Below are 20,062 nucleotides of genomic sequence, written 5' to 3' on the forward strand. Positions count from 1 at the left end.
ACAGCTTATCTCCGGGAGATCCCCTCAAAAAAGACGTTTTGCGGTGCCCACTATATCTCTGAACTGGATGCTCTGAAATTAAAAAAAAAACAAACAGATTGCGTTAAAGTAATGTTAAATCTAATAATTAATTGAAGGAATAAGCGAAATAAATTTTTTTGACAAAATGGCGGTTTCTCAATGAAAGAAAAAAAATGATTTGTGACCAAAATTTGTCCTTAAATTGTTTATTTATCGGTGCGAAAAAATCTTGGATAAATTACTAAAAAAATATATTTAAGAAGCTCGTGTTAAAATTTGAGACTAATCAGTTTAGCCGTTTTCGAGTAATGTTGGTCACCGACTTTGAAAACAACATTTTGAGAAAAACGCGTTTAAGTTTAAATGATCATTATTTCTTTTGACTATATTGGTACGAGTATAAGTCTAAGTCAACCGTTTAGCCAAGGCGCATTCATGACACACACTCGGTGCTAGTTGTGTAAGCTCCAAACTGCATACGGCAGGATGTAATTCCTAGCTGCCGTTTCGGTTCCTCACTAGGAACGCCAAAAGTAAAGGATCCTTCCTGGTCGTTTGGTTATTTGTTTATTTCCATTTTCATTGAATTTTTGACATCCGAACAACCAAATTTTAAAAATAAAATACACGTGAAATACACATTGCTCTAACGAAGCCATATTCCATGAATTGGCCTTCAGCTGTAAGCTACAGCGAACGAATAGTCTGAAAAGTTTATTTTACTTATTTTTGTGTATCACTTTCGACAAATATTCTGATACAGTTACGCGGAGTAAAAAAAGCTTCGTCGAGCCCAAGAATAATTCTTTCATCAGTGTATCAAGCCATACTTTTAGATTTCGTAATTATATACTTCATGGAGTACATGGAAATATTGATCAGAAAAGGTCAAAGGCGGTACCAATCGATGCGTTTTGACCCCAAGATTAAAAATCTGAAGGCACAAAATAAATGGGGCAATACCAAGCTTCTTTTCGTTTCTCATGCGTCAGTTCATTTTTCGTTCGTCACATTAACTTTGTATACATTTTTATTAACAATATATTTAAGTTAATGCTAATATTTACCAAGTTTTTGTGGAAAATACGAGGTGGGTTCAAAATAAAGTGAATTTTAAAATTTTGCGGGCTACATTAAGGATGATAGATACCAGGTTTGCTGTTGTTGTTGTTGTAGCAACATAAACATTGCCCATACTTACATATGGGGAATGCTGCTGAAGTGACAGTCCTTAGCCGGATATAAATCCGGGTCGTTTCGGTAACGTAGAACCGACTGTCGTGGAAACGATACCAGGTTTGCTCGTTAGGTATGGTAAAAAAAATTTTTTTTTGAGGAGAACTTTGATTTATGTCATTCGTTTTGTGTCTCACAAAATTTAGCTTTAGCTTAGTGAAATACAAAACGAATGACGTCGGCACATCTGTCAAATTCGCTCAGAGCCGAATAACGGTCTGCTGGGTAGTACACCTCTAAAAATATTTTCACCATGGGGCTACGTACATTCGACTTTCGAATATTATTTATTTTTATGTTGGTACACTCGTCTCGAAGATATGTTCATGGTTTTAGTAATATAGCATGAGAGCCATAAATAAGACAAATGTTTTGCGTGTTCGCAGATTTTTTGCTATCGAAAAAAATGGATTAAAGAAGTTGCATCAAATTTCGCGTAAAAAATGGAATTAAGTGCTCAAAAACACTTTACCTTGTTTATATATATTACCTTGTGTGAAGAGAAAGTGAAGTTTGACCCCTAAGTGTACCATCTTTCGCGTATTTAGTGATAGAAATGAGCAACAATATAAAAGTGTTTGTTTTAATAACTTTTGAAATCATTTTGCTCCTTTAGTTTATTACTACTGGGATACCATCGATTAGTACCTAAGATTTTTTTATAATAACATTTCAACATCATCATAAATTTCTAGAGTTCCAGTGTGCAACATAGGGCCACATATAACATTTGGTGTGCCATATTTGTTCCGACATATTTTTTATTAATTGTAAATATTATATTAATTTTGTTTTGTACTGTCAATTGCCTTTTCAATACGACGGTACACCCTGTTTCACATTTCCTAACTTTATCGCAATAGTGGCAACGCGTAGTTTTTATGTAGAAGAAGACGGCATAACTGCAGGTACGGTGTTTTTGCTCCGTGTGTTTTAAGTAATTTATTGGTAGAAAACTGGTGTTTAAATTGTTTAAATTAGTGAAAAAATGTGTGTTAAGTTATCAGTTTCTATATTTGAATACAACTTTAGAAGTTAATATTTGTTTCAGTGCAAAATTCAGTTATTTTTATTGTATCTGACTAATGCTGGTAGATGGGTGAATTATTTTTGGGAAAAGATGCGTACAAGTGAAGTGCTTATTCATCACGCTATTGTACCGATTATAAGTGTGAAAGAGAAGTGCGTGCTTGTGCAACACAATTGAAATGGCGTCCTGTCGCATGAGTCTTCATCCACATGGACCGGGATTTTTCCAAATTTGTTTAAGAAATAAAAGTTATACTGCGATTTGAAGAGCCCACCCTATATAAGCGAAGCTGAATCGACAAGTGTAATGATTTGCCGGTTTTATCATCAAATCGGTGAAAACTAATATTTATTGGCACATATTCCCATAACTACTCCATTTTGTACATTTTTTTACAAAAATTATCTCACTCTGGGTTATTTGCCTTTTGCAGTCTGCTTTCTGGACAAAGAGCGTCGCAAAGTATTTGATGCTTTGTTCTCTTTTCCTCCCACGATTGTGAAAATAGTTTAGTGTTTCACTCACAGATTTTATAGAAGCCGAGTGTAGAAAAGAAATGCAAAAGGGTTGCCGGTTTAATACTAGCTACGGAATTTGTTTTTGCTTTATAACTTTGAATTAAATTAAAACTAATGTTGATGAGTACCATTGACAACATTTTAGTTATTTGTAATGAATGATTGTTAATCATAATCTGTTAATGATAAATTGCAACTCTGTTTCGGCAGAAAAATACCGTTTCATTTTGATATCGAGTGCGAGAATGCGTTTGACTGGAAAAAGACAAAAATTTTGAGCAGAATAAACGTGATGGCGACATGGTCTCTCAGTCGTCTGCAAATGCCGAACAAAAAGTAATTAGGAAAGAAAAGCCGAAGTACCCATGGTTACCAATACTGGTCAAAAATTCTGATAAATACACTTTGTCACAAAATGTGACATTTAGTTAAATTATATGAATCCACTGGTTGGTTTTGAATGATAATTTTGTCATTTAAATATCAAAAGTATTTTTTCCTTTATTTTACAATTCTCTTTAAAGAAAAACGCATATTACACTAATTATAAATCGCATAAAGATTTGATTATTCTCTTTTTGTTTTTATTAGTGAGTAGGCTGGCAACAGTGTGTCAAGCAAAAATTTTATAAATCAATTTCTTGTGTATGCAATTTGTGTTTCACGCTTAAAATAAGGTAAATTTCCTGCCTAAATGACGAGTTTATATAAACGTTTTAGAATGAATGATGGAACATCACATTAGCTTATATTTTCCACTGAAATTAAATGTATAAAAGTGGAAAACGAAAAGGTGTATGCTATTAAAAGTTTCATGCGGTAAATTTCACAAAAATCGAAATGGTTTGCGAGGAAGGATGGCAAAAGGCCGAATGACGAGCAGCTTGAACATGTGGATTAACGAAGAGGCGGGTTATTTCACTGGGAATATAAGAATTGTTTGCAATGTGTTCAGTTGGTGTCGAAAGTGGGGGTTAGGGCTGGTGGAATACCGCCGGCGGAGTCAGCGACACATAGAACAAGACGTTGAACCACACGCACTGTTGTGGTTGGTCATCTTCACGCTTACCTTGATTTAATATTCTCTTATATTAGTAAAATTAGGTTTGTGATTGTGGATAATAATGGATATTTTTTCACATGCTTTAATTTGAATTTTTCGGATAAATATATTAAATAATTTTGTGTAGGGGAAAACATTTAATTACTTTTACTTATCAACGTGATAATTATAAAGTATAAAATAAAATTTGTTCGTGAAATTTTTGAAAATAATGAAATTTAAAAATACATGTCGCGATTGGAGTCCTTACTCCAAATCTATTTGTGGGACGATAAGGGTTTTTCGAAATTTCCCCTGGAGAAAAATATGATTCAGATCTAATACAGCAAAAAATACGTGTTATGTATATTTGAGATTTAGTGCCATTTTTTTCATTTAGACGTTATTTAGGTTTTATTAAAAGCTTTACTTTGAAATGAGTATTTTACTGCTAAGCGGAAATGTATAGTTTAAATATCGCTTAAACAATTCTAAAATTTATATTAGCTCAATATTTAATTTAATGTTTTAATTTGCATTACCCCTAAAGCTTACTTGTAAATACAGTGTACATATAAATATGAGCACACCAAATCGAAACAGCGGCGGCGGTCGCATCCAAAAAAAATTAAATTCTGGCAGCGGTGGAGGCGGAGGTGGGGATTCTGCTACACAGGCATCAAATAAGAAAACAGATGTCTTAAAGACAGAAAAAGAAAAGTCTCATCCCAAAGTAAGTCCCATCCATAGTCTCCATGTAAAAGGAGGTGTGAAACGATAAGAAACATTTCCCTTTATAATAAATGTTGTTATATCTTCTAGCCAACCGCTGAACAATTACGCATAGCCCAGATCACCAATAGTAACACATCTGAGGATCCACAAATGCGCGAAAAAGTCGCCACACTTATTGAGATGACGCAACGCTCCGAAGAAGAAGTTTGTTGTGCGTTATATGAGTGCGATAACGATATGGAGCGTGCTGTTGTTTATCTCTTTGAGACCCTTCCAGTGGTAAGTTTGTGAAATGAAATATATTAATAGGACTGTAAATATGGCGGCTTACCATTTAAGGGAGCATTTGAAACATCATCAAAGAAGAAAAAGAACAAAGCTGCAAGTGTCGGGCAGGAGAACGCCGGTGGTGATGGAGAATGGACTGATACCAATGCTAACACGGACAGACGCGAAAAATCACGCAATCGAAGCAGCAATCGCGGTGGACGTGGGGGCACGGACAGTCGTGGCTGTAAGAATGAAATGTCTATGTTATCAAACTCATATTTATTATTAAAAATATTTAACACAGGGCGCGGCAGAGAGGCTCGCGAGAACGAGCGTAATTTACGTGATTCACGTGGCGGTGATGATCGCAATGATAACTATCGGCGTAGAGAAGGTGGAGGTGGCGGTGGAGGTCGCAGTGGCGGTGGCCGGGGCGGAGGTTATGCGGGTCGTGGTGGTCGCGGTGGTGGTCGCTTTGGTGCTGGTGGTCGTGGCACTGGTGGCCGCGGTGAACGTGGATACAATTCCCGTTCTAGCGCCAATGAGGATCATCAAGAAGTAGAGCTATGGGACAATACTATTGCTCAGAATGCTGAAAAGCAACAGCAGCAATTACAAGATGACGCCTGGGGCGATTGGGATAATGAAGAGTATGTAGGTTCACTTAAGGATAGTAAAGTATTTACGACGAGCAATCTGCCAAATCAGACTGCAGCAAGTGTGGTTAGCGGTGGTGTTAGTAATGTGAGTGGTGTAGTAAGTAGCGGTACAAGTGAATTGTTAGCGCCACCTGGGTTAGAACATCACTTGGGCACGTCCCCGCAGCAGCAGCAGCAAGGATCTCATTTGAATACGCTTGTTGGCAGCTCAATTGGGGTTGCCGGTGGCAGTGCGTCTGGAGTTGGGGGTGGCAGCAACATTGGTCTAAACGAGGACAACTCAACTGGTAGCCCCACAGCTGTGCAGCCTGCCTCAGTGTCTACAACTCCTATGATGCAATATAGTGCAGCTGTGACTAACTCACAACTGTCGCAATCACAGCCGCTGACTCCTCAGCAGCAGCAGCAGCAACAACCGCCGGTTGTGGCAACCACTCTTAGTACTACACCGTTTGGCAGCGGCGCAGATACATTTTCGAATGCAGCCACAGCGGCTGCTAATTTGGTGCAGCAAGTTCAGCAGCAGCAACAGACACAAACACAAATTAAAGCTTCGGCCACCCTTTCCGCAGAGCAATCTCAGTATTTCAATTCTTTGACATCGCAGAATGCCGCAGCAGTGCAACAACCATTGCAACAGCAACAACAGCAGCTGGCAGCGACGTATGCACAAAATGCGGCTGCTGTGCAATATCCGACGTCATACGCAAACGTATTTGGCTCAGCAGCAGCAGCCACCACAGCGGCAGCTCCTGGCCTTGGCGTAGTGGGCGCTGATCAGTCGCAAATCTCGGGTGGTGTGCAACAGCCACAAGTGCGAAGGGCACGTGCGAAATTGCCACCACCATCGAAGGTAATTTAGCGAGAAAACTTTTACAGCAGGTTTTTAATGTAAATAACTTTGTAGATACCATCGACTGCTGTGGAAATGCCGGGTGACACGTTGAATAACATTGGTTACCTGGATGTGCAATTTGGCGGCCTAGACTTTGGCACTGAAGAGTCGTTCGACGCTTTGCCAGAGAAGTTTGGTGCAGCAGTGACAATCGATGGTCAACAGCAGCAGCAACAGACACAGTCGCAGCAACTGGTACAATCACAACAGGATGTAACAACTGATTATCAAAGCAAGTCAAATGTGCAGCAACAACAAAGCACATTGTCGTCGGGCCTACAAAGTGCACAACTGGTAAGTGAATTACTTATTTTGGTGTATTTCTAGTATTTCACTAACAGCTGTAATTCAGGGCGACACATTGTCAAGTAGTTACGCACAACGGGCTACAGCAGCAGTGCCACAGCAACAACAACAACAAGTTGTCAGCGGTGGAAGTGGTGTTGGTGGTGTGGGCGTGGGTGTTGGTGTTGGTGTCTCGTCGGTTGGTGGCACTTCAAATCACACATTAGATCTATCCAAGAGCGATCCGTATGGCCAGTCACAGAGCGCAACGAACTCGACAGGTGGCTATCAAGCAAGTGCTTACCAAACCAGTGCGTCTGTTGCCAGCAAGACTGCAAATGCCTACCAGCCATCGGCCGCCGGACAAGTGTACAATAGCAGTAGTTATGCAAATGTGCAGGTGATTAGAACACAAATGTTTGAAACTATTTTTTTTATATTTTTTATTTTATTAATTTAAATTTTTTCAATTTCCTAATTTCCTAAATTGATACACAGTCGTCAGTTGCAAACACATACCAGCCGCAGTCGTACGGTTCGTATCAACAGAATTCCATGAATTCATATCAGCAACAGGTGCAACAGTCAGCAGTGAGCGCTCAGACAGCATCTAATTCGGGCGGCGCTGTAAATGTTGGTGGTGGCAGTAGTGGCAACGCTACACAAAACATTCCCGTAGTTGGTGGCAGCGGTGGCAATAGCAATGCAAAGTAAGTGCCAACGCAACTTTATTACACTTTGACTCACTGCTTTCTTATTTTGTTATCAATTAAGTTTTGCTTATATTCGTTGACTACTGGTAGTTTATGCTTTGTTATTTTTGTTAAGTTTTGTTAATCTGTTATTTTGTTATACAATAACTTGTGATTGCTTATTTAGTTTTGTTTTATCGAATTACCTATAACAATTATCCCAAACCAAATTCTCACTTTTTTCCCGCCCGCCAATCCACTGCCTTTGGCTTTAATGCTTACCATTAATGTTGACAACCAATAATCTAACGCAGTAGCAATACAAACACTGGATATTTGTCCTCCGGATACCCAACACAGCAAAGTGCATACCAGTCGAGCCAAAGTGTATACGGTGGAACTGGTCTCTCAAATAGCACAGGGTAAGTATTTTGAATCATAACGTTTCAAAGCATTTTAGTTTCAAATTACAACAAACAAAATCATTTGCCATACGCTACAAATCCATTGAGTCAAACACATTTTTTTGTTACAAGAAATTAGGCTGGTACGAGCGTTCCTTTATGTCAAAATAGCGCTTTTATTTTCATAGAAAGTGAGCCTAGGTAGGATCTGCTCTTTCTATTCATGAGTTCTTTCTTTCCTCATTTCGTAGCAATATATTATATTAATATATATGTATGCTAAATCAAGCTCCACACCACCAGATTCGGGTTTTCATAACCTAGGTGAATCGGATTTGATTTGGTCAATGAATGTCACTTCACCAGCACTTCTCAATAGTTTATCAAAATCGACCGAAACGACCCGGATTTATACCCGGCCAAGAACTGTCACTCTAGCAGCATTCCCGGTATGTAGGTAGGGGGAATGTTTATGCTGCTACAACAATAGTTTATATTATTACACATTTCAACGGAAATAGAATTCTTGGAATGGTTGAAGTACCACTCTGGCACTCCCCAAGTAGCACTAAAGCGCCGTTTTGATACTATTGTGAGACCTCCAACAAGCAGATATCTACAGCCAGGCACAGCTGTTGATGTATTGGAGAATATTGATGGGATTTGGGTTGGCGCACTGCCCGCCCTAGGCTGTCGAAGATAGAAACATCCAGTGACCTTAATCGTCTAACTGCTAAGCCCGGACATTTATAGAGAAAGTGCTGAACAGTCTGCTCCTGTGAAAGGTCCCCACAGCTTCTGCAATGGGGTTTAAATGCTAAGTCGGGGAAAATTGAAAGCAAAATTTGTTGGCTTCCATTTCAGAGAAATGAATGCATGTTGCTGTTGTTGTAGCAGTAACTTTGCCCGGTCAGTTTAGTGGAAATCACCGGTCGCCTTCGTCTAGCTCATCTAACGGTAGGACTAGGAAACTTGATGTTTCGACAGGTTGGGTCCAGAGGGAGACGGGTGTTAGATGAGTGGGTTTGATGGGGCATGTGAGAAGGTGGTTCACATGCCGGACATATGTGTAGTTTGGGGTCGATTCTGGATAGGATGGAGTTTAACTTGCTACAGTAACCAGTAGTTGTGCCGAATTGAATGCATTGAGTGAACTACTTCCGACGATAACCAATTGAAATCAAATTTTTGTAATCTTGTTTTTTTTTTGAGGTCCTGGAACCTTGAAATAAGAATCCAATCGGTATTACTGGGTGCTTTCATACACTAAAATGGTAGTTATTATTATTATTATGAGGAGATTCAGCACTGTGACCTGAAAGATTTTTTGTGCCCCCTTCATGGATTCAAAGTAGGCCTCTGAGCTCAACTTCCTCGAAAAAATATTGGTACAATGACGGCAATGGTTCTATCGTCACCGAGCCGTTTCTGTACCTTTTTTGTTTAGCCTATTAGCGCCGAGTTATGGCCATAAATAACAGGCTGAGGTGTGGATTTTAGGCCTCTCTTACGGCAGGAATCCATTATCGCGGATAAATTCTAACTCCCTAATCCGAAGTGGTATTTTTTAAACTTTTATTTAATTGTTAGTTAATAGTTGGTGTAATCGTATTAAGATTGGCGCAATGGTGCGCTCTGTTTCCACAAAACATTAGGACCTATTTTGTTAAAGTGTGAACTATATTTATGTCTTCTAAATAGATGAATGCATGTGCTATTTATTTAAAACTTAACCATTCACTTTCAAGGGTTTTACATTTATTAATGCAATTAAAAAAAAGCGCTATGATTTTAATTATAAAAATTTCAAGTTCTTTGACCTGTTTTGCATGATTATATAAGATTTAAAACCCCGCCTAATTTTTTTCGCGCCATTTTGAAAGGTATTGAAGTTGAAAAAATCAGGAAACGCCAATAATTTTTTTCTATTAATATATCAAAATTATAATAATAATTTTAAAAAATTTATCAAAATTATAATAAAAATTTAAAAAAATATTAATAGAATTTTTTTATAAATTATTATCCTAGAAGTTCTTGAATTGAAGTTGAAAGTATCAAAAAAGGCAATAATTTGTTTCTATTAATATATCAAAATTATAATAATAATTTTTAAAAATTTATCAAAATTATAATAATAATTTAAAAAAAAATTTAATAGAATTTTTTCATAAATTATTATCCTAGAAGTTCTTGAATTGAAGTTGAAAGTATCAAAAAAAGGCAATAATTTGTTTCTATTAATATATCAAAATTATAATAATAATTTTTAAAAATTTATAAAAATTATTATCTTAAAAGCTCTTGAATTGAAGTTGAAAGTATCAAAAAAAGGCAATAATTTGTTTCTATTAATATATCAAAATTATAATAATAATTTTTAAAAATTTTATATACATTTCTTTTATAAATTATTACCCTAGAAGTTCTTGAACGAAAATAAATATATAATATGTATATTCATTTCAATAAAGATGTTAATTAAAAAATCTGATTTTGATTAATGCGCTGAAATGATATATAATTTTTTCACTCAACAGCCATTTTTTGAAAAGCTTTTCAAATTTCATCTTCGGCGATTTTTATAGATTTTAGCAATGCTTCAAAACCCTTTTATTAATCGTAATACAAACGGAAAATATTTCGGGAATTCTCTTAAAATTAAGGAGTTAGGGATAGTCAGAGCCCCGAAAAAAGGATGATTTTCAATAATTTTTTTTGTTAGCCAATTGCTTTATATTACAAAAATAAAAACATAGCATTAATACTTCATGTTTCGACTTGACTTTAGCAAAATTTCAAAAAAAAAAAAATTAATAATTGTAAAAGTTATCGCTGTTTGTGTGGAGCCCGTTTCTCCAGAAGTTCCTTGAGGTGATCATCACAAGTCCTTGGAGATTCGTCTAAAATCAATTGGACAAGAGAAATTAGTTTTATTAATAGATAGTCTTCTGCCTGATCGAAGCATTTTTTTTTAAATTAACAATATCAGGAAATATTTTTCAGGTTTTCGAGAAAAAAATTGTGAAAAAAATGGAAATTTTTGAAAAAAAATCCTTCGATCAGGCACGAGCTTTTTATGTTTTTCAAAAGCAGTATAAATTTTAATGGAATCTACCAAGTAGTTTTTAAGTTACAGTGATCACCAGTTCAAAAAACATAGTTTTGAAAAAAACGCATTTAAGGTTTTGCTATCTGCTCCGGAGCGCCCGAGCGCCCTTTGTTAATTGTTGAATAGCTTGAAAAGTATTTCTCCACATTTTCACACAATATTTTTAAAATATTATACAATACTTTAAGAAAATGCAAAAGGAAAAAAAAAACTTTTTTTTGAAAATTCTGACAGTCTCTGAAATTTAAAAATCGATATGTTCAAAAATGTCCGATTGTCTGCTGTATATTATACATATCCTTACAGGATTTAATTGCAAAAACAAAAAAAAAAATAATTTTTTTTCACAACTATGTTCGCATAGAATTTGCAGCGTTCAAAAGAAGTCATGTTTGGTTTTGGCGTCAGATTTTTAGCTGCCACGTTTTAACCTTTATGCATCATTCGACGGAATAATCCGCGAACTAAAACTCTCCTTACCCAGAGCGGAACAAAAACCCTCCCTTATCGTAGGTAATAAATAATTTTTTTTGTTTAAGTTTGAGGAAAATAAATAATTTTAGCAATGCTGTAATATTCTTTTTCAATAGAACAAACGGTAAAAGTCTTTCAGACGCAAGTTTTTTTGGGTACATCGCGCATTTCGAGCGGTGATGCAAAAGGGCAAAAGTAAAATATAGGTAAAAGTAGACAGAAGCAAAGATATTTATTATTTTTATTGCTATAAACGGTGGCACAAAATTAATCATCCTATTGGAAGAATGGCGTCGTACGTCAATCATATTTGACACTTGTGAAGTAGACAGCTGCAGTATACAAACAGACAAGCAATGGAGCGCGTAAAGATCAAAATAATTGATAATAAACGCCCATCCATCAAAATAATTTTTTTTATTTAATAATCCATAAAAAATAATTTTTTTTTATTCAAAATGAAATCAAATTTTGAGCCACCTTGTATTAATTTCGAATCGGATCTGATACCACGGTAGGTCAAAACCCCTATTTGCAAAGGCGAAACAAAAAATTTCGGAGATGAAAATTATGAAAAGAATATCGAACTTAAGAATAGTCAAAAATAAACTGCTGTACAAAAAATGTCTAAAATTGAAAATAAATTACCTTCCAAAACTATAACTAAGCACTCACTCAACCTAACGCCGTCCACGGTATTTTTGCGCCCAAATTCTTTCTCGTTTGGTAACCTTAGTGGGCGCTATAAAAAAAAGTAACTCTCATCGGACCAGCTGCGGCTACTCCTTTTATAGTAGTACTACATAGGATCCCTTTCCGCCGAAAGAAAATCTCTATTTCAAAATATAATAATATTATATTATATTATAATACTTTTTCTTCTGGGCGCTTCTTTTGATGTTTTTTTTTTGGCATTACGAGGTTTTTTTTTTAATTGCAACAGTCAGTATAAAAAATAAAAAATAAATAATTGGCGCGTACACTTCTGTTAGGTGTTTGGCCGAGCTCCTCCTCCTATTTCTGGTGTGCGTCTTGATGTTGTTCCACAAATGGAGGGACCTACAGTTTCAAGCCGGCTCCGAACGGCAGATATTTTTATGAGGAGCTTTTTCATGGCAGAAATACACTCGGAGGTTTGCCATTGCCTGCCGAGAGGCGACCGCTATTAGAAAAATGTTTTTATTAATTTTGCTTTCACCGAGATTCGAACCAACGACCTCTCTGTGAATTCCGAATGGTAATCACGCACCAACCCATTCGGCTACGGCGGCCGCAACAGTCAGTATACGGTTTCTTTTTTTCGACTTATCGTAGGCATCTCTCGCATAAAAATAACACTATCATTTATATAAACCACCACCATAATGTAAATTAAGGGGTTGTATACCTTGTGAGCCTGAAAAAATGGATGATTGTCATAATTTTTTTAATTATGTTTAAGAATTTGTATTCAAATGAGGCATATATCATACTGACGAGTAACTCTCGAAGAATACATTTTGGTGTTTTTATTTTAAAAAATGTTAGTATTTATTGTTGATATCGCCCCTCCCCCGAAGCGCCGTTTTTTAGAAGAAGCTTGCGGTGATCACGGTAGCGCATGAGCACCTCAACTGAAATCAGAACAATTAAATAATTATTGTAGAAAAATGTTTTTTAGCGAATCTGAACGGTTTATTTACCCAAATAAAATTTTTCTCGATATGAAAACCGCTTTGCACCAAAAAAAAAAACGATTTTTGAGGGGTTGAAAATTTCAAAAAAAAAATTAATTCCAGCGAACTATGCAAATATTTATAAAAAGTGAACCGTTCAGATTCACGAGGTTGTAACTTCGAATAATTAAAAAAAAAGTTTATGCAAATCGGTCAAATAGTTTTTGATAAATAATGATCACCGCGACGGTAATGTTCAAAAAACACGACTTCGAGATAATTGCGTCTAAGATTTTGCGTGCACTTCATTTATGGATAAGGTCGCGCGCTTCTACGGTCTGTTACTTTCGTTCTAGTGCTCCGATCTTTATGATTTTTTGAATTTATATTTTTAAGATGATGTACTTTTGGAATATGCCATAAACAAATTTTCAATCTTTTAGTCCAACACAAGGTATATATATTATATTATATAACCCCTTAATTTCAGTAAAACTGTGGCATCACACTCTCTGTCACATTTTTTATCCAACCTCTTTATTTGTGGCAACAGAACCGATAGGGACCGAGCCCTTTGTAATGTCAAACATATCGTCAAAGAAGAGCTGAAGAAAGAGGACGAAAAACTGGAAGTACAGTACTGATACTAAATATCCAAAGTTGAAACGCTTATTGGGAGGGTATAATCCGACAGATTAGGGGTAAAGTACGGTGCACTAGACAGGGCTAGTTTACTTGGTCGGGAAAAACCCTAGTCATTACGGTAACGTAGAACCGGCTGCCAGGAGAACCGAACCACCTTCCTAAACTCCTAAACTAGACGAAACTCCTACCTGTTCACGCCGAACTGCTTTTTCTATTTGCGGTGTGCGGCTTGATAATGTTCCATAAATGGAGGCACCTAGAGTTTTAGGTTGATTCCGAACGGCAACTGGTTTTTTATGAGGAGCTTTTTCATGGCAGAAATAAACTCGAAGGTTTGCCATTGCCTGCCGAAGGGCGATCGCTATTAGAAAAAAAACTTTTTCTTCATTTTGGTGTTTCATTCGAATTTCTGAATTCCGAATGGTAGTCACGCACCTACCCATTCGGCTACGGCGGTCACCAGTACCTTAGAAGGTTATAAAAATAGAAAATCGGTAAAGAAAGGAAAACGAGAAGGTTTCGACTTGGAGTTATAGGAATCGACCCCGTCATTCTTGTATGCCTGAACAAAAACTCCAATTAAGCTCCACCACTACTAGTAAAACTGACACAAGTTTATTACAAAAATTTGTATTAATATGTTAATAATAATATATTAAGAACTTTAAAAAAATTGCTCGGTACTACCACAAATTCGAAGTAGGGTTAATCTTTTAAATTAATTAATTTTGGGGGGAACACATGAAGATACTATAAAGTCTAAAAGTACGTTGACATATGCAGTGATTAGCAATACATCCACAAAAATTAATCTACCCGTTCACATATGGCAAAATTGGCAACCAGCGGTCAAGACTGTGTGAAAGGTTTTTCTTCATAGAAATTGTTTTGGTGGAATATTTTATACATAGTTTTTGGTTTGTTTAATCATTATTAACGATATGAAGAAAAGACAAGGAGAAGGAATAGCTAATTTAAATGCGGAATTCGCGGCTAGTAATAGACAGTCGGAGGAAATCCGTAAAGGACGGCTACTGAGGTTGCAAAAAATTAAGGCGCATGCGAAATTCGATATTCCTTTTTATAATAAGCAACAACAGGCCAAAGCGTTTATATAGACACGCTTTTTTCTGTAATATGATTGCCTAATTAATAATATATAACAAAAAAATTTATTAGAATTATGTCTACAAACCTTTTTTCTTTGCCGGCATCCATTCAGTTAGTTTTTGCTTTGACGTTTCTCCTTACATTTGTAATATAATTATCGGTACCACAGAAAACACAGGGTTGTACAGCAAAAAGTATATTTATAATCTGAGATTTGGTATAATCTCGGATTTCGGGAGAAATTTTGTATGATTAATCTGGCTTTTTAATTACGGATTGAGAGTTAAGCTCGAAAAAATGGATTATCTAGTTATATGTGAACCTATTATAAGACCGCCGTAGCCGAATGGGTTGGTGCGTGATTACCATTCGGAACTCACAGAGAGAACGTTGGTTCGAATCTCGGTGAAACCAAAATTAATAAAAAAATGTTTCTAATAGCGGTCGACCCTCGGCAGGCAATGGCAAACCTCCGAGTGTATTTCTGCCATGAAAAAGCTCCTCATAAAAATATCTGCCGTTCGGAGTCGGCTTGAAACTGTAGGTCCCTCCATTGGTGGAACAACATCAAGACGACACCACAAATAGGAGAAGGAGCTCGGCCAAACCCCCAAAAAGGGTGTACGCGCCAATTATATAAATATATATATATATAAGACACAGGTCCCCCTCTTTATCGCTTTATTACCGTTAATGCAATTAGCACGAATCTGTTGTTCTGCATTCCGAGTGAAATAGAATTGAATAATGTTCGTTATTCTGATTGTGATCAAATCTCTTAGTTTTGCAACGAAAGTAAACGATTCGATATTCTTCTTCTTAATTGGCACGATAACCGGTTCAAGCAGCTCACAACTTCCGGGATTAGCCTAAGTATCCTTTGGGCAGCTTCCGAACACCCGTTCGGGAGTGAGCCAACGTGAGAAAGCGAAGTATCCCAGGATAGCTGGTTGTGCGCTGGGTTTGGGACCCGCCACTTAAAAAACCCCCCCATGGAAAAGATGTACAAACGATTCGATATTACCGACATTAAAAAAATCAACCCAAAATTAAGGCGGAACTGTGTCGTTTTGTTCCGTTTTGTGTCCGTTTCGGGCTGCCAGATGGGAACGGATTATTAATTTTAGACACTCATTGCCAGCGTTACTGCGTGTATTGACACGCAAGACTCACCCTTCTTTTTGCAATCATTTCATAAATTATTTAAATGGCACACTTTCATGCGGCTTTTATTAAACGTACGTGTATTTACCATATATTTTGTAAATGTTAAGGTAGATTTGGTAGAATATTGAAAACTAACCCATATTGTCACTGTTTTGTTACTGTTTTGTTATTGTATAGGTTCGCGGGTAGCACAAACACTTCGTCCTCTCAATACAGTAACTTTAGTTCTAGTGCTAAATTGAAGGATGCGGCAACAGCGTCCAGTGCTTCGCATTATGAGAGGTAAGTAGCCAGCCAAAATGACTGCTCCAATAAATACTTGTTTTGATTGACTGATCTGATTGCTTGATTGATCGATGAATTAAATTCATATCAACTAATCTAATACCCCATAAGCCTCATATGTAAATTTAGGTACTTAAAATTGTATGGGATAATTAATTATTAATATTTCTGCAATTCAACCGAAGATTATTAAATATTAAAACATGTACATAAAAAATTTCCTTTTCTGTTATTTAATCGTTGCAGTGTCTCGTCGAGCAACGTGGTGAGCAGTAGTGGAGCAGCAGGAAACTCAGCAGTGTCAGCCAATTCGGTGACGAATTCGTCTGCAACTGGCAACTGTAGGCATTGTGAAACAACAAATAAACTTAACATAACGAATATAACATATTTATGTATTTATTCTACTTATTTTCACTTGTACAGCGAACAACTCGAATGTGAACAGTAATAGCTCGAGCGTGGTGGCAAATAATAGTGTGAGCAGCGCTAGCAACAGTAATGTGAATACAAATAGCAGTAGCACTGTGAGCGGCGGTGGCAGCGGTGCTGGCGGCAGTGGTAGTGGTAGTGGCGGCGGCGGCGGGAGCAGCAGTAGCAGCAACCCCGCATCTGCAGTGGCCGCAGCAGCCGCGGCCGCGGCCGTTTCATCATCTTCAAACAAAACAAGCGCTAGTGGAATGGTGCCCAACATCCAAATGGTTAGTCAATATATTCAGACTGGATTGCCATACTATCAGCAACCAGTTTATTCTTACGAGGATATACAAATGATGCAACAGAGAGTGCCACACGTGGTGAGTTCACATATGGAGAAAATGCAAAACTAAGAAAAACCAATCCAATGAAAATTTCACAAGCATCCATAAAAATTAAAAACCAAACAAAAAAAAAATTCCAACTAGGTGTTTAATCATTAATACTTTTTTGTTAATTAATTGCATACATACATACATAGTATATTTAAATAGCTCTTTCTATTCATAGTCTTTTTACATAAACTGTTCTTTGTGGTCTAATCGCATATCAAATTCATTTCCATTTGCACATCCTAACAAACTTATTCATTTTAAAAATTCTCTATTCGTTTCTTTAGATTTCCTCTTTAAATTGTATGTAAGCATCATTTCAAAAACTGCAAAGCATTTGGTCATATTTCAAACGGTACATTGGTCATTGCAAAAAAAAAAAAAAAAATTCGAACTGTGAAACGAAAAAAAAAAACATGATGTACTTTTACTCATCTGATCCTTTATTTAATCAAATTACAATTGGCTGTAAATTGTGTCGTAACCGAAATTTAAACGAATCACTAAAGTGGGGAATGTGTGAAACCTCTTCAGCATTGCATTCAGATTATATAATAGTTTGAATGGGTTTACACACATTGTCTCAGTGCTCGCATATAATTTATTTTAAACATTTATTGTAAGCATTTTTAATATGTACTTAACCTCACATTATTTGGGTGAAAGCTAACCATCTAAATTTTTGCTGCTCAATTTTTCAGTTTTCCTTCTCCCATATGATTTGGTGAATCTTATACCATATCCATATCCCCATGCTTATTTGTAATATTTTGTCTTTATTGCATCGCACTTTCTTTTGTAAATAATAAAATTCTTGGAATGGAACGAAGCGCACAACCGGTACAAGGGTAAATAAATGTAAATGCAAATATAAACGTAAAGCTAAAAATTTAAGTACAAATTTGGCAAAGTAAAAATTTAATTGTAGTAAGAGTAAATGGACCGCCTTAGCTGAATTGGTTTGTGCTTGACTAGCATTCGGAAGTGTCTGGGCTTGAAAATCGCTGTAAACACGAAACACCAAAATTATAATAAAAAAAGTTTTTCTAATAGCGGACACCCCACGGCAGGCAATGACAAACCTCTGAGACCCAACCTGTCGAAACGGCAAGTTTCCTGGGCCTACCGTTAGATAAACTAGACGAAGACGACCGGTGATTGCACTACTCTGACAGAGCAAAGTTACTGCTACAAGAACAACAACAAACCTCTGGGTGTATTTTTGTCATGAAAAAGCTCCTCATAAAAAACCATTTGCCGCTCGGAACGGCTTGAAACTGTAGATCCCCGTTGTAGATAGATGCACGCTACTAATAGGAGGAGGAGCTAGACCCAACACCCAATAAGAGGCGTAAATGGACCGTCGTAGCTGAATGGGGTTTCGGTAGTGCAAATAAAGAGAGATAAAAAGTGCTTTCTAAGAGGCAGTTAATATAAACACGGTTGGGCATTTTGCACTACCACTAATTTTTGGTGGTAGTTAAAATAAGGGCTTCATTATCACTAAGTCTTTACTTTTTCAGATTTCTATTACGTGCGCAACTAAGTTAATAGATGCCGCCAGCAGTGTGTGCTAGTCGATTCAATTATAACCTAAACGTCATAAACCAAGCTTAGACATTTGGTAAACAAAGTGCTTCGACAAATGTCTGATTTTGTGCCGAATAATCGTCATTTGCGGGAAGTGTTGATTTTCCTCTTTTCATTCGAAAAAAGAACGGCGGCTGAAGCGTATCGAGAGCTACAAAAAGTTTATGGAGATGCGGTTTTAAGTGAAACAACGTGCCGAGATTGATTCCGTCGCTTCAAAGACGGTGATTCTAATGTTGACGACCGTCCGCGTGAAGCAAGGCCAAAAACCCTCGAAGACGCTGAATTAGAGGCATTGCTCAATGAAGATCCGTGTGAAACGCAAGAAGAGCTTGCTTCAGTATTAGGAGTTACCCGCCAATCTATTTCCAAGCGATTGCATGCTTTCATAATGATTCAGAAACAGGGTACTTGGGTTCCTTGTGAGTTAAAACCTAGGGAGGTTGAATGTCGTTGGGAACAACTACTCCAGTGGTAAAAAAGTAAGGGTTTTCTTCATCGCATCGTGAAGGGTGATGCCATATGGATTCATTACAGCAATCCAAAGAAAAGAAAGTCATGAGGACTGCCCGGCCATGCTTCTACGTCGTCGCCTCGCCGAATATTCACGCTGCGAAGGTTATGCTATGTATTTGGGGGGACCAAGTTGGTGTTATTTATTATGAACTGTTAATACCAAGCGAAATCATCACTGGGAATCGGTATCGACTTCAATTGATGCGATTGAGCCGAGCACTGCGCGAGAAGCGGCCACAATACGCGGAGAGGCATGGAAAAGTAATTCTACAGCACGACAACGCTCGGCCTCACGTTGCTAAACCCGTTAAAACCTACCTGGAAACACTAAAATGGGAAATCCTACCCCACACGCCATATTCTCCAAATATTGCTCTGTCCGGTTATCACCTGTTCCGATCGATGGCACATGGTCTAGTTGACCAGCAGTTCCATTCATATGAAGACATCAAAAAATTGCTTGATCCGTGGATAGCCTCGAAAGATGAACAGTTTTATCGCGAGGGTATACGAGATCTACCAGAAAGATGAGAAAAAGTAGTAGCCAGCGATGGGCAATACTTTCAATGATTCACTTGTAACCATTTTTTCAGAATAAAGTTGTATTTTCATCCAAAAACAGCGAGAACTTAGTTGCGCACCTAATAACTATCCGCTTATTGCATTAATTATTTGTTGCGCTATGCCCAACTCTGATTGCAGTAAGAAAGAAACTGTAGTGTTAAGGAAATTTGTAATTTTTAGTCGATAGATAATTCCATGACGTTAACGTTGGAAAATGATTTGGTGCGAGCGTCAGCAGTACGTTGGCTTTAAGCACCAATTTTCGACAACTTTTTTAAGCATTTGAGTTGGCATACCATAAATGGTGCGCCCTGCTTTAGTTACTAAAAAGAAATATTGGCTTATTTG

General features: G+C 37.1%; 1 protein-coding gene across 15 annotated transcripts in view; it reads left to right on the forward strand.

The window, feature by feature from the left end:
- Positions 1–2,148: 2,148 nt before the first annotated feature.
- The window catches only part of LOC129243546 (protein lingerer), a 33,353-nt gene continuing 15,439 nt past the window's right edge, over positions 2,149–20,062 (forward strand). For 4 of the 15 annotated variants that reach the window (XM_054880624.1, XM_054880627.1, XM_054880626.1 and 1 more), the window contains exons 1-12: positions 3,091–3,141; positions 4,398–4,580; positions 4,670–4,861; positions 4,922–5,096; positions 5,157–6,364; positions 6,419–6,700; positions 6,759–7,091; positions 7,190–7,401; positions 7,698–7,805; positions 16,128–16,232; positions 16,482–16,576; positions 16,662–17,032. In XM_054880624.1, coding sequence (XP_054736599.1) covers positions 3,106–3,141; positions 4,398–4,580; positions 4,670–4,861; positions 4,922–5,096; positions 5,157–6,364; positions 6,419–6,700; positions 6,759–7,091; positions 7,190–7,401; positions 7,698–7,805; positions 16,128–16,232; positions 16,482–16,576; positions 16,662–17,032 — 3,300 coding nt within the window. In that variant the 5' untranslated portion in view covers positions 3,091–3,105. Of the gene's footprint in view, positions 2,248–3,090; positions 3,142–3,392; positions 3,483–4,397; positions 4,581–4,669; positions 4,862–4,921; positions 5,097–5,156; positions 6,365–6,418; positions 6,701–6,758; positions 7,092–7,189; positions 7,402–7,697; positions 7,806–16,127; positions 16,233–16,481; positions 16,577–16,661; positions 17,033–20,062 lie in introns of those variants that run through there. The other 11 variants (XM_054880625.1, XM_054880637.1, XM_054880638.1 and 8 more) reach the window with 8 other exon arrangements.

This window comes from Anastrepha obliqua, chromosome 4, assembly GCF_027943255.1.
Source record: "Anastrepha obliqua isolate idAnaObli1 chromosome 4, idAnaObli1_1.0, whole genome shotgun sequence".
Classification (NCBI taxonomy): domain Eukaryota; kingdom Metazoa; phylum Arthropoda; class Insecta; order Diptera; family Tephritidae; genus Anastrepha; species Anastrepha obliqua.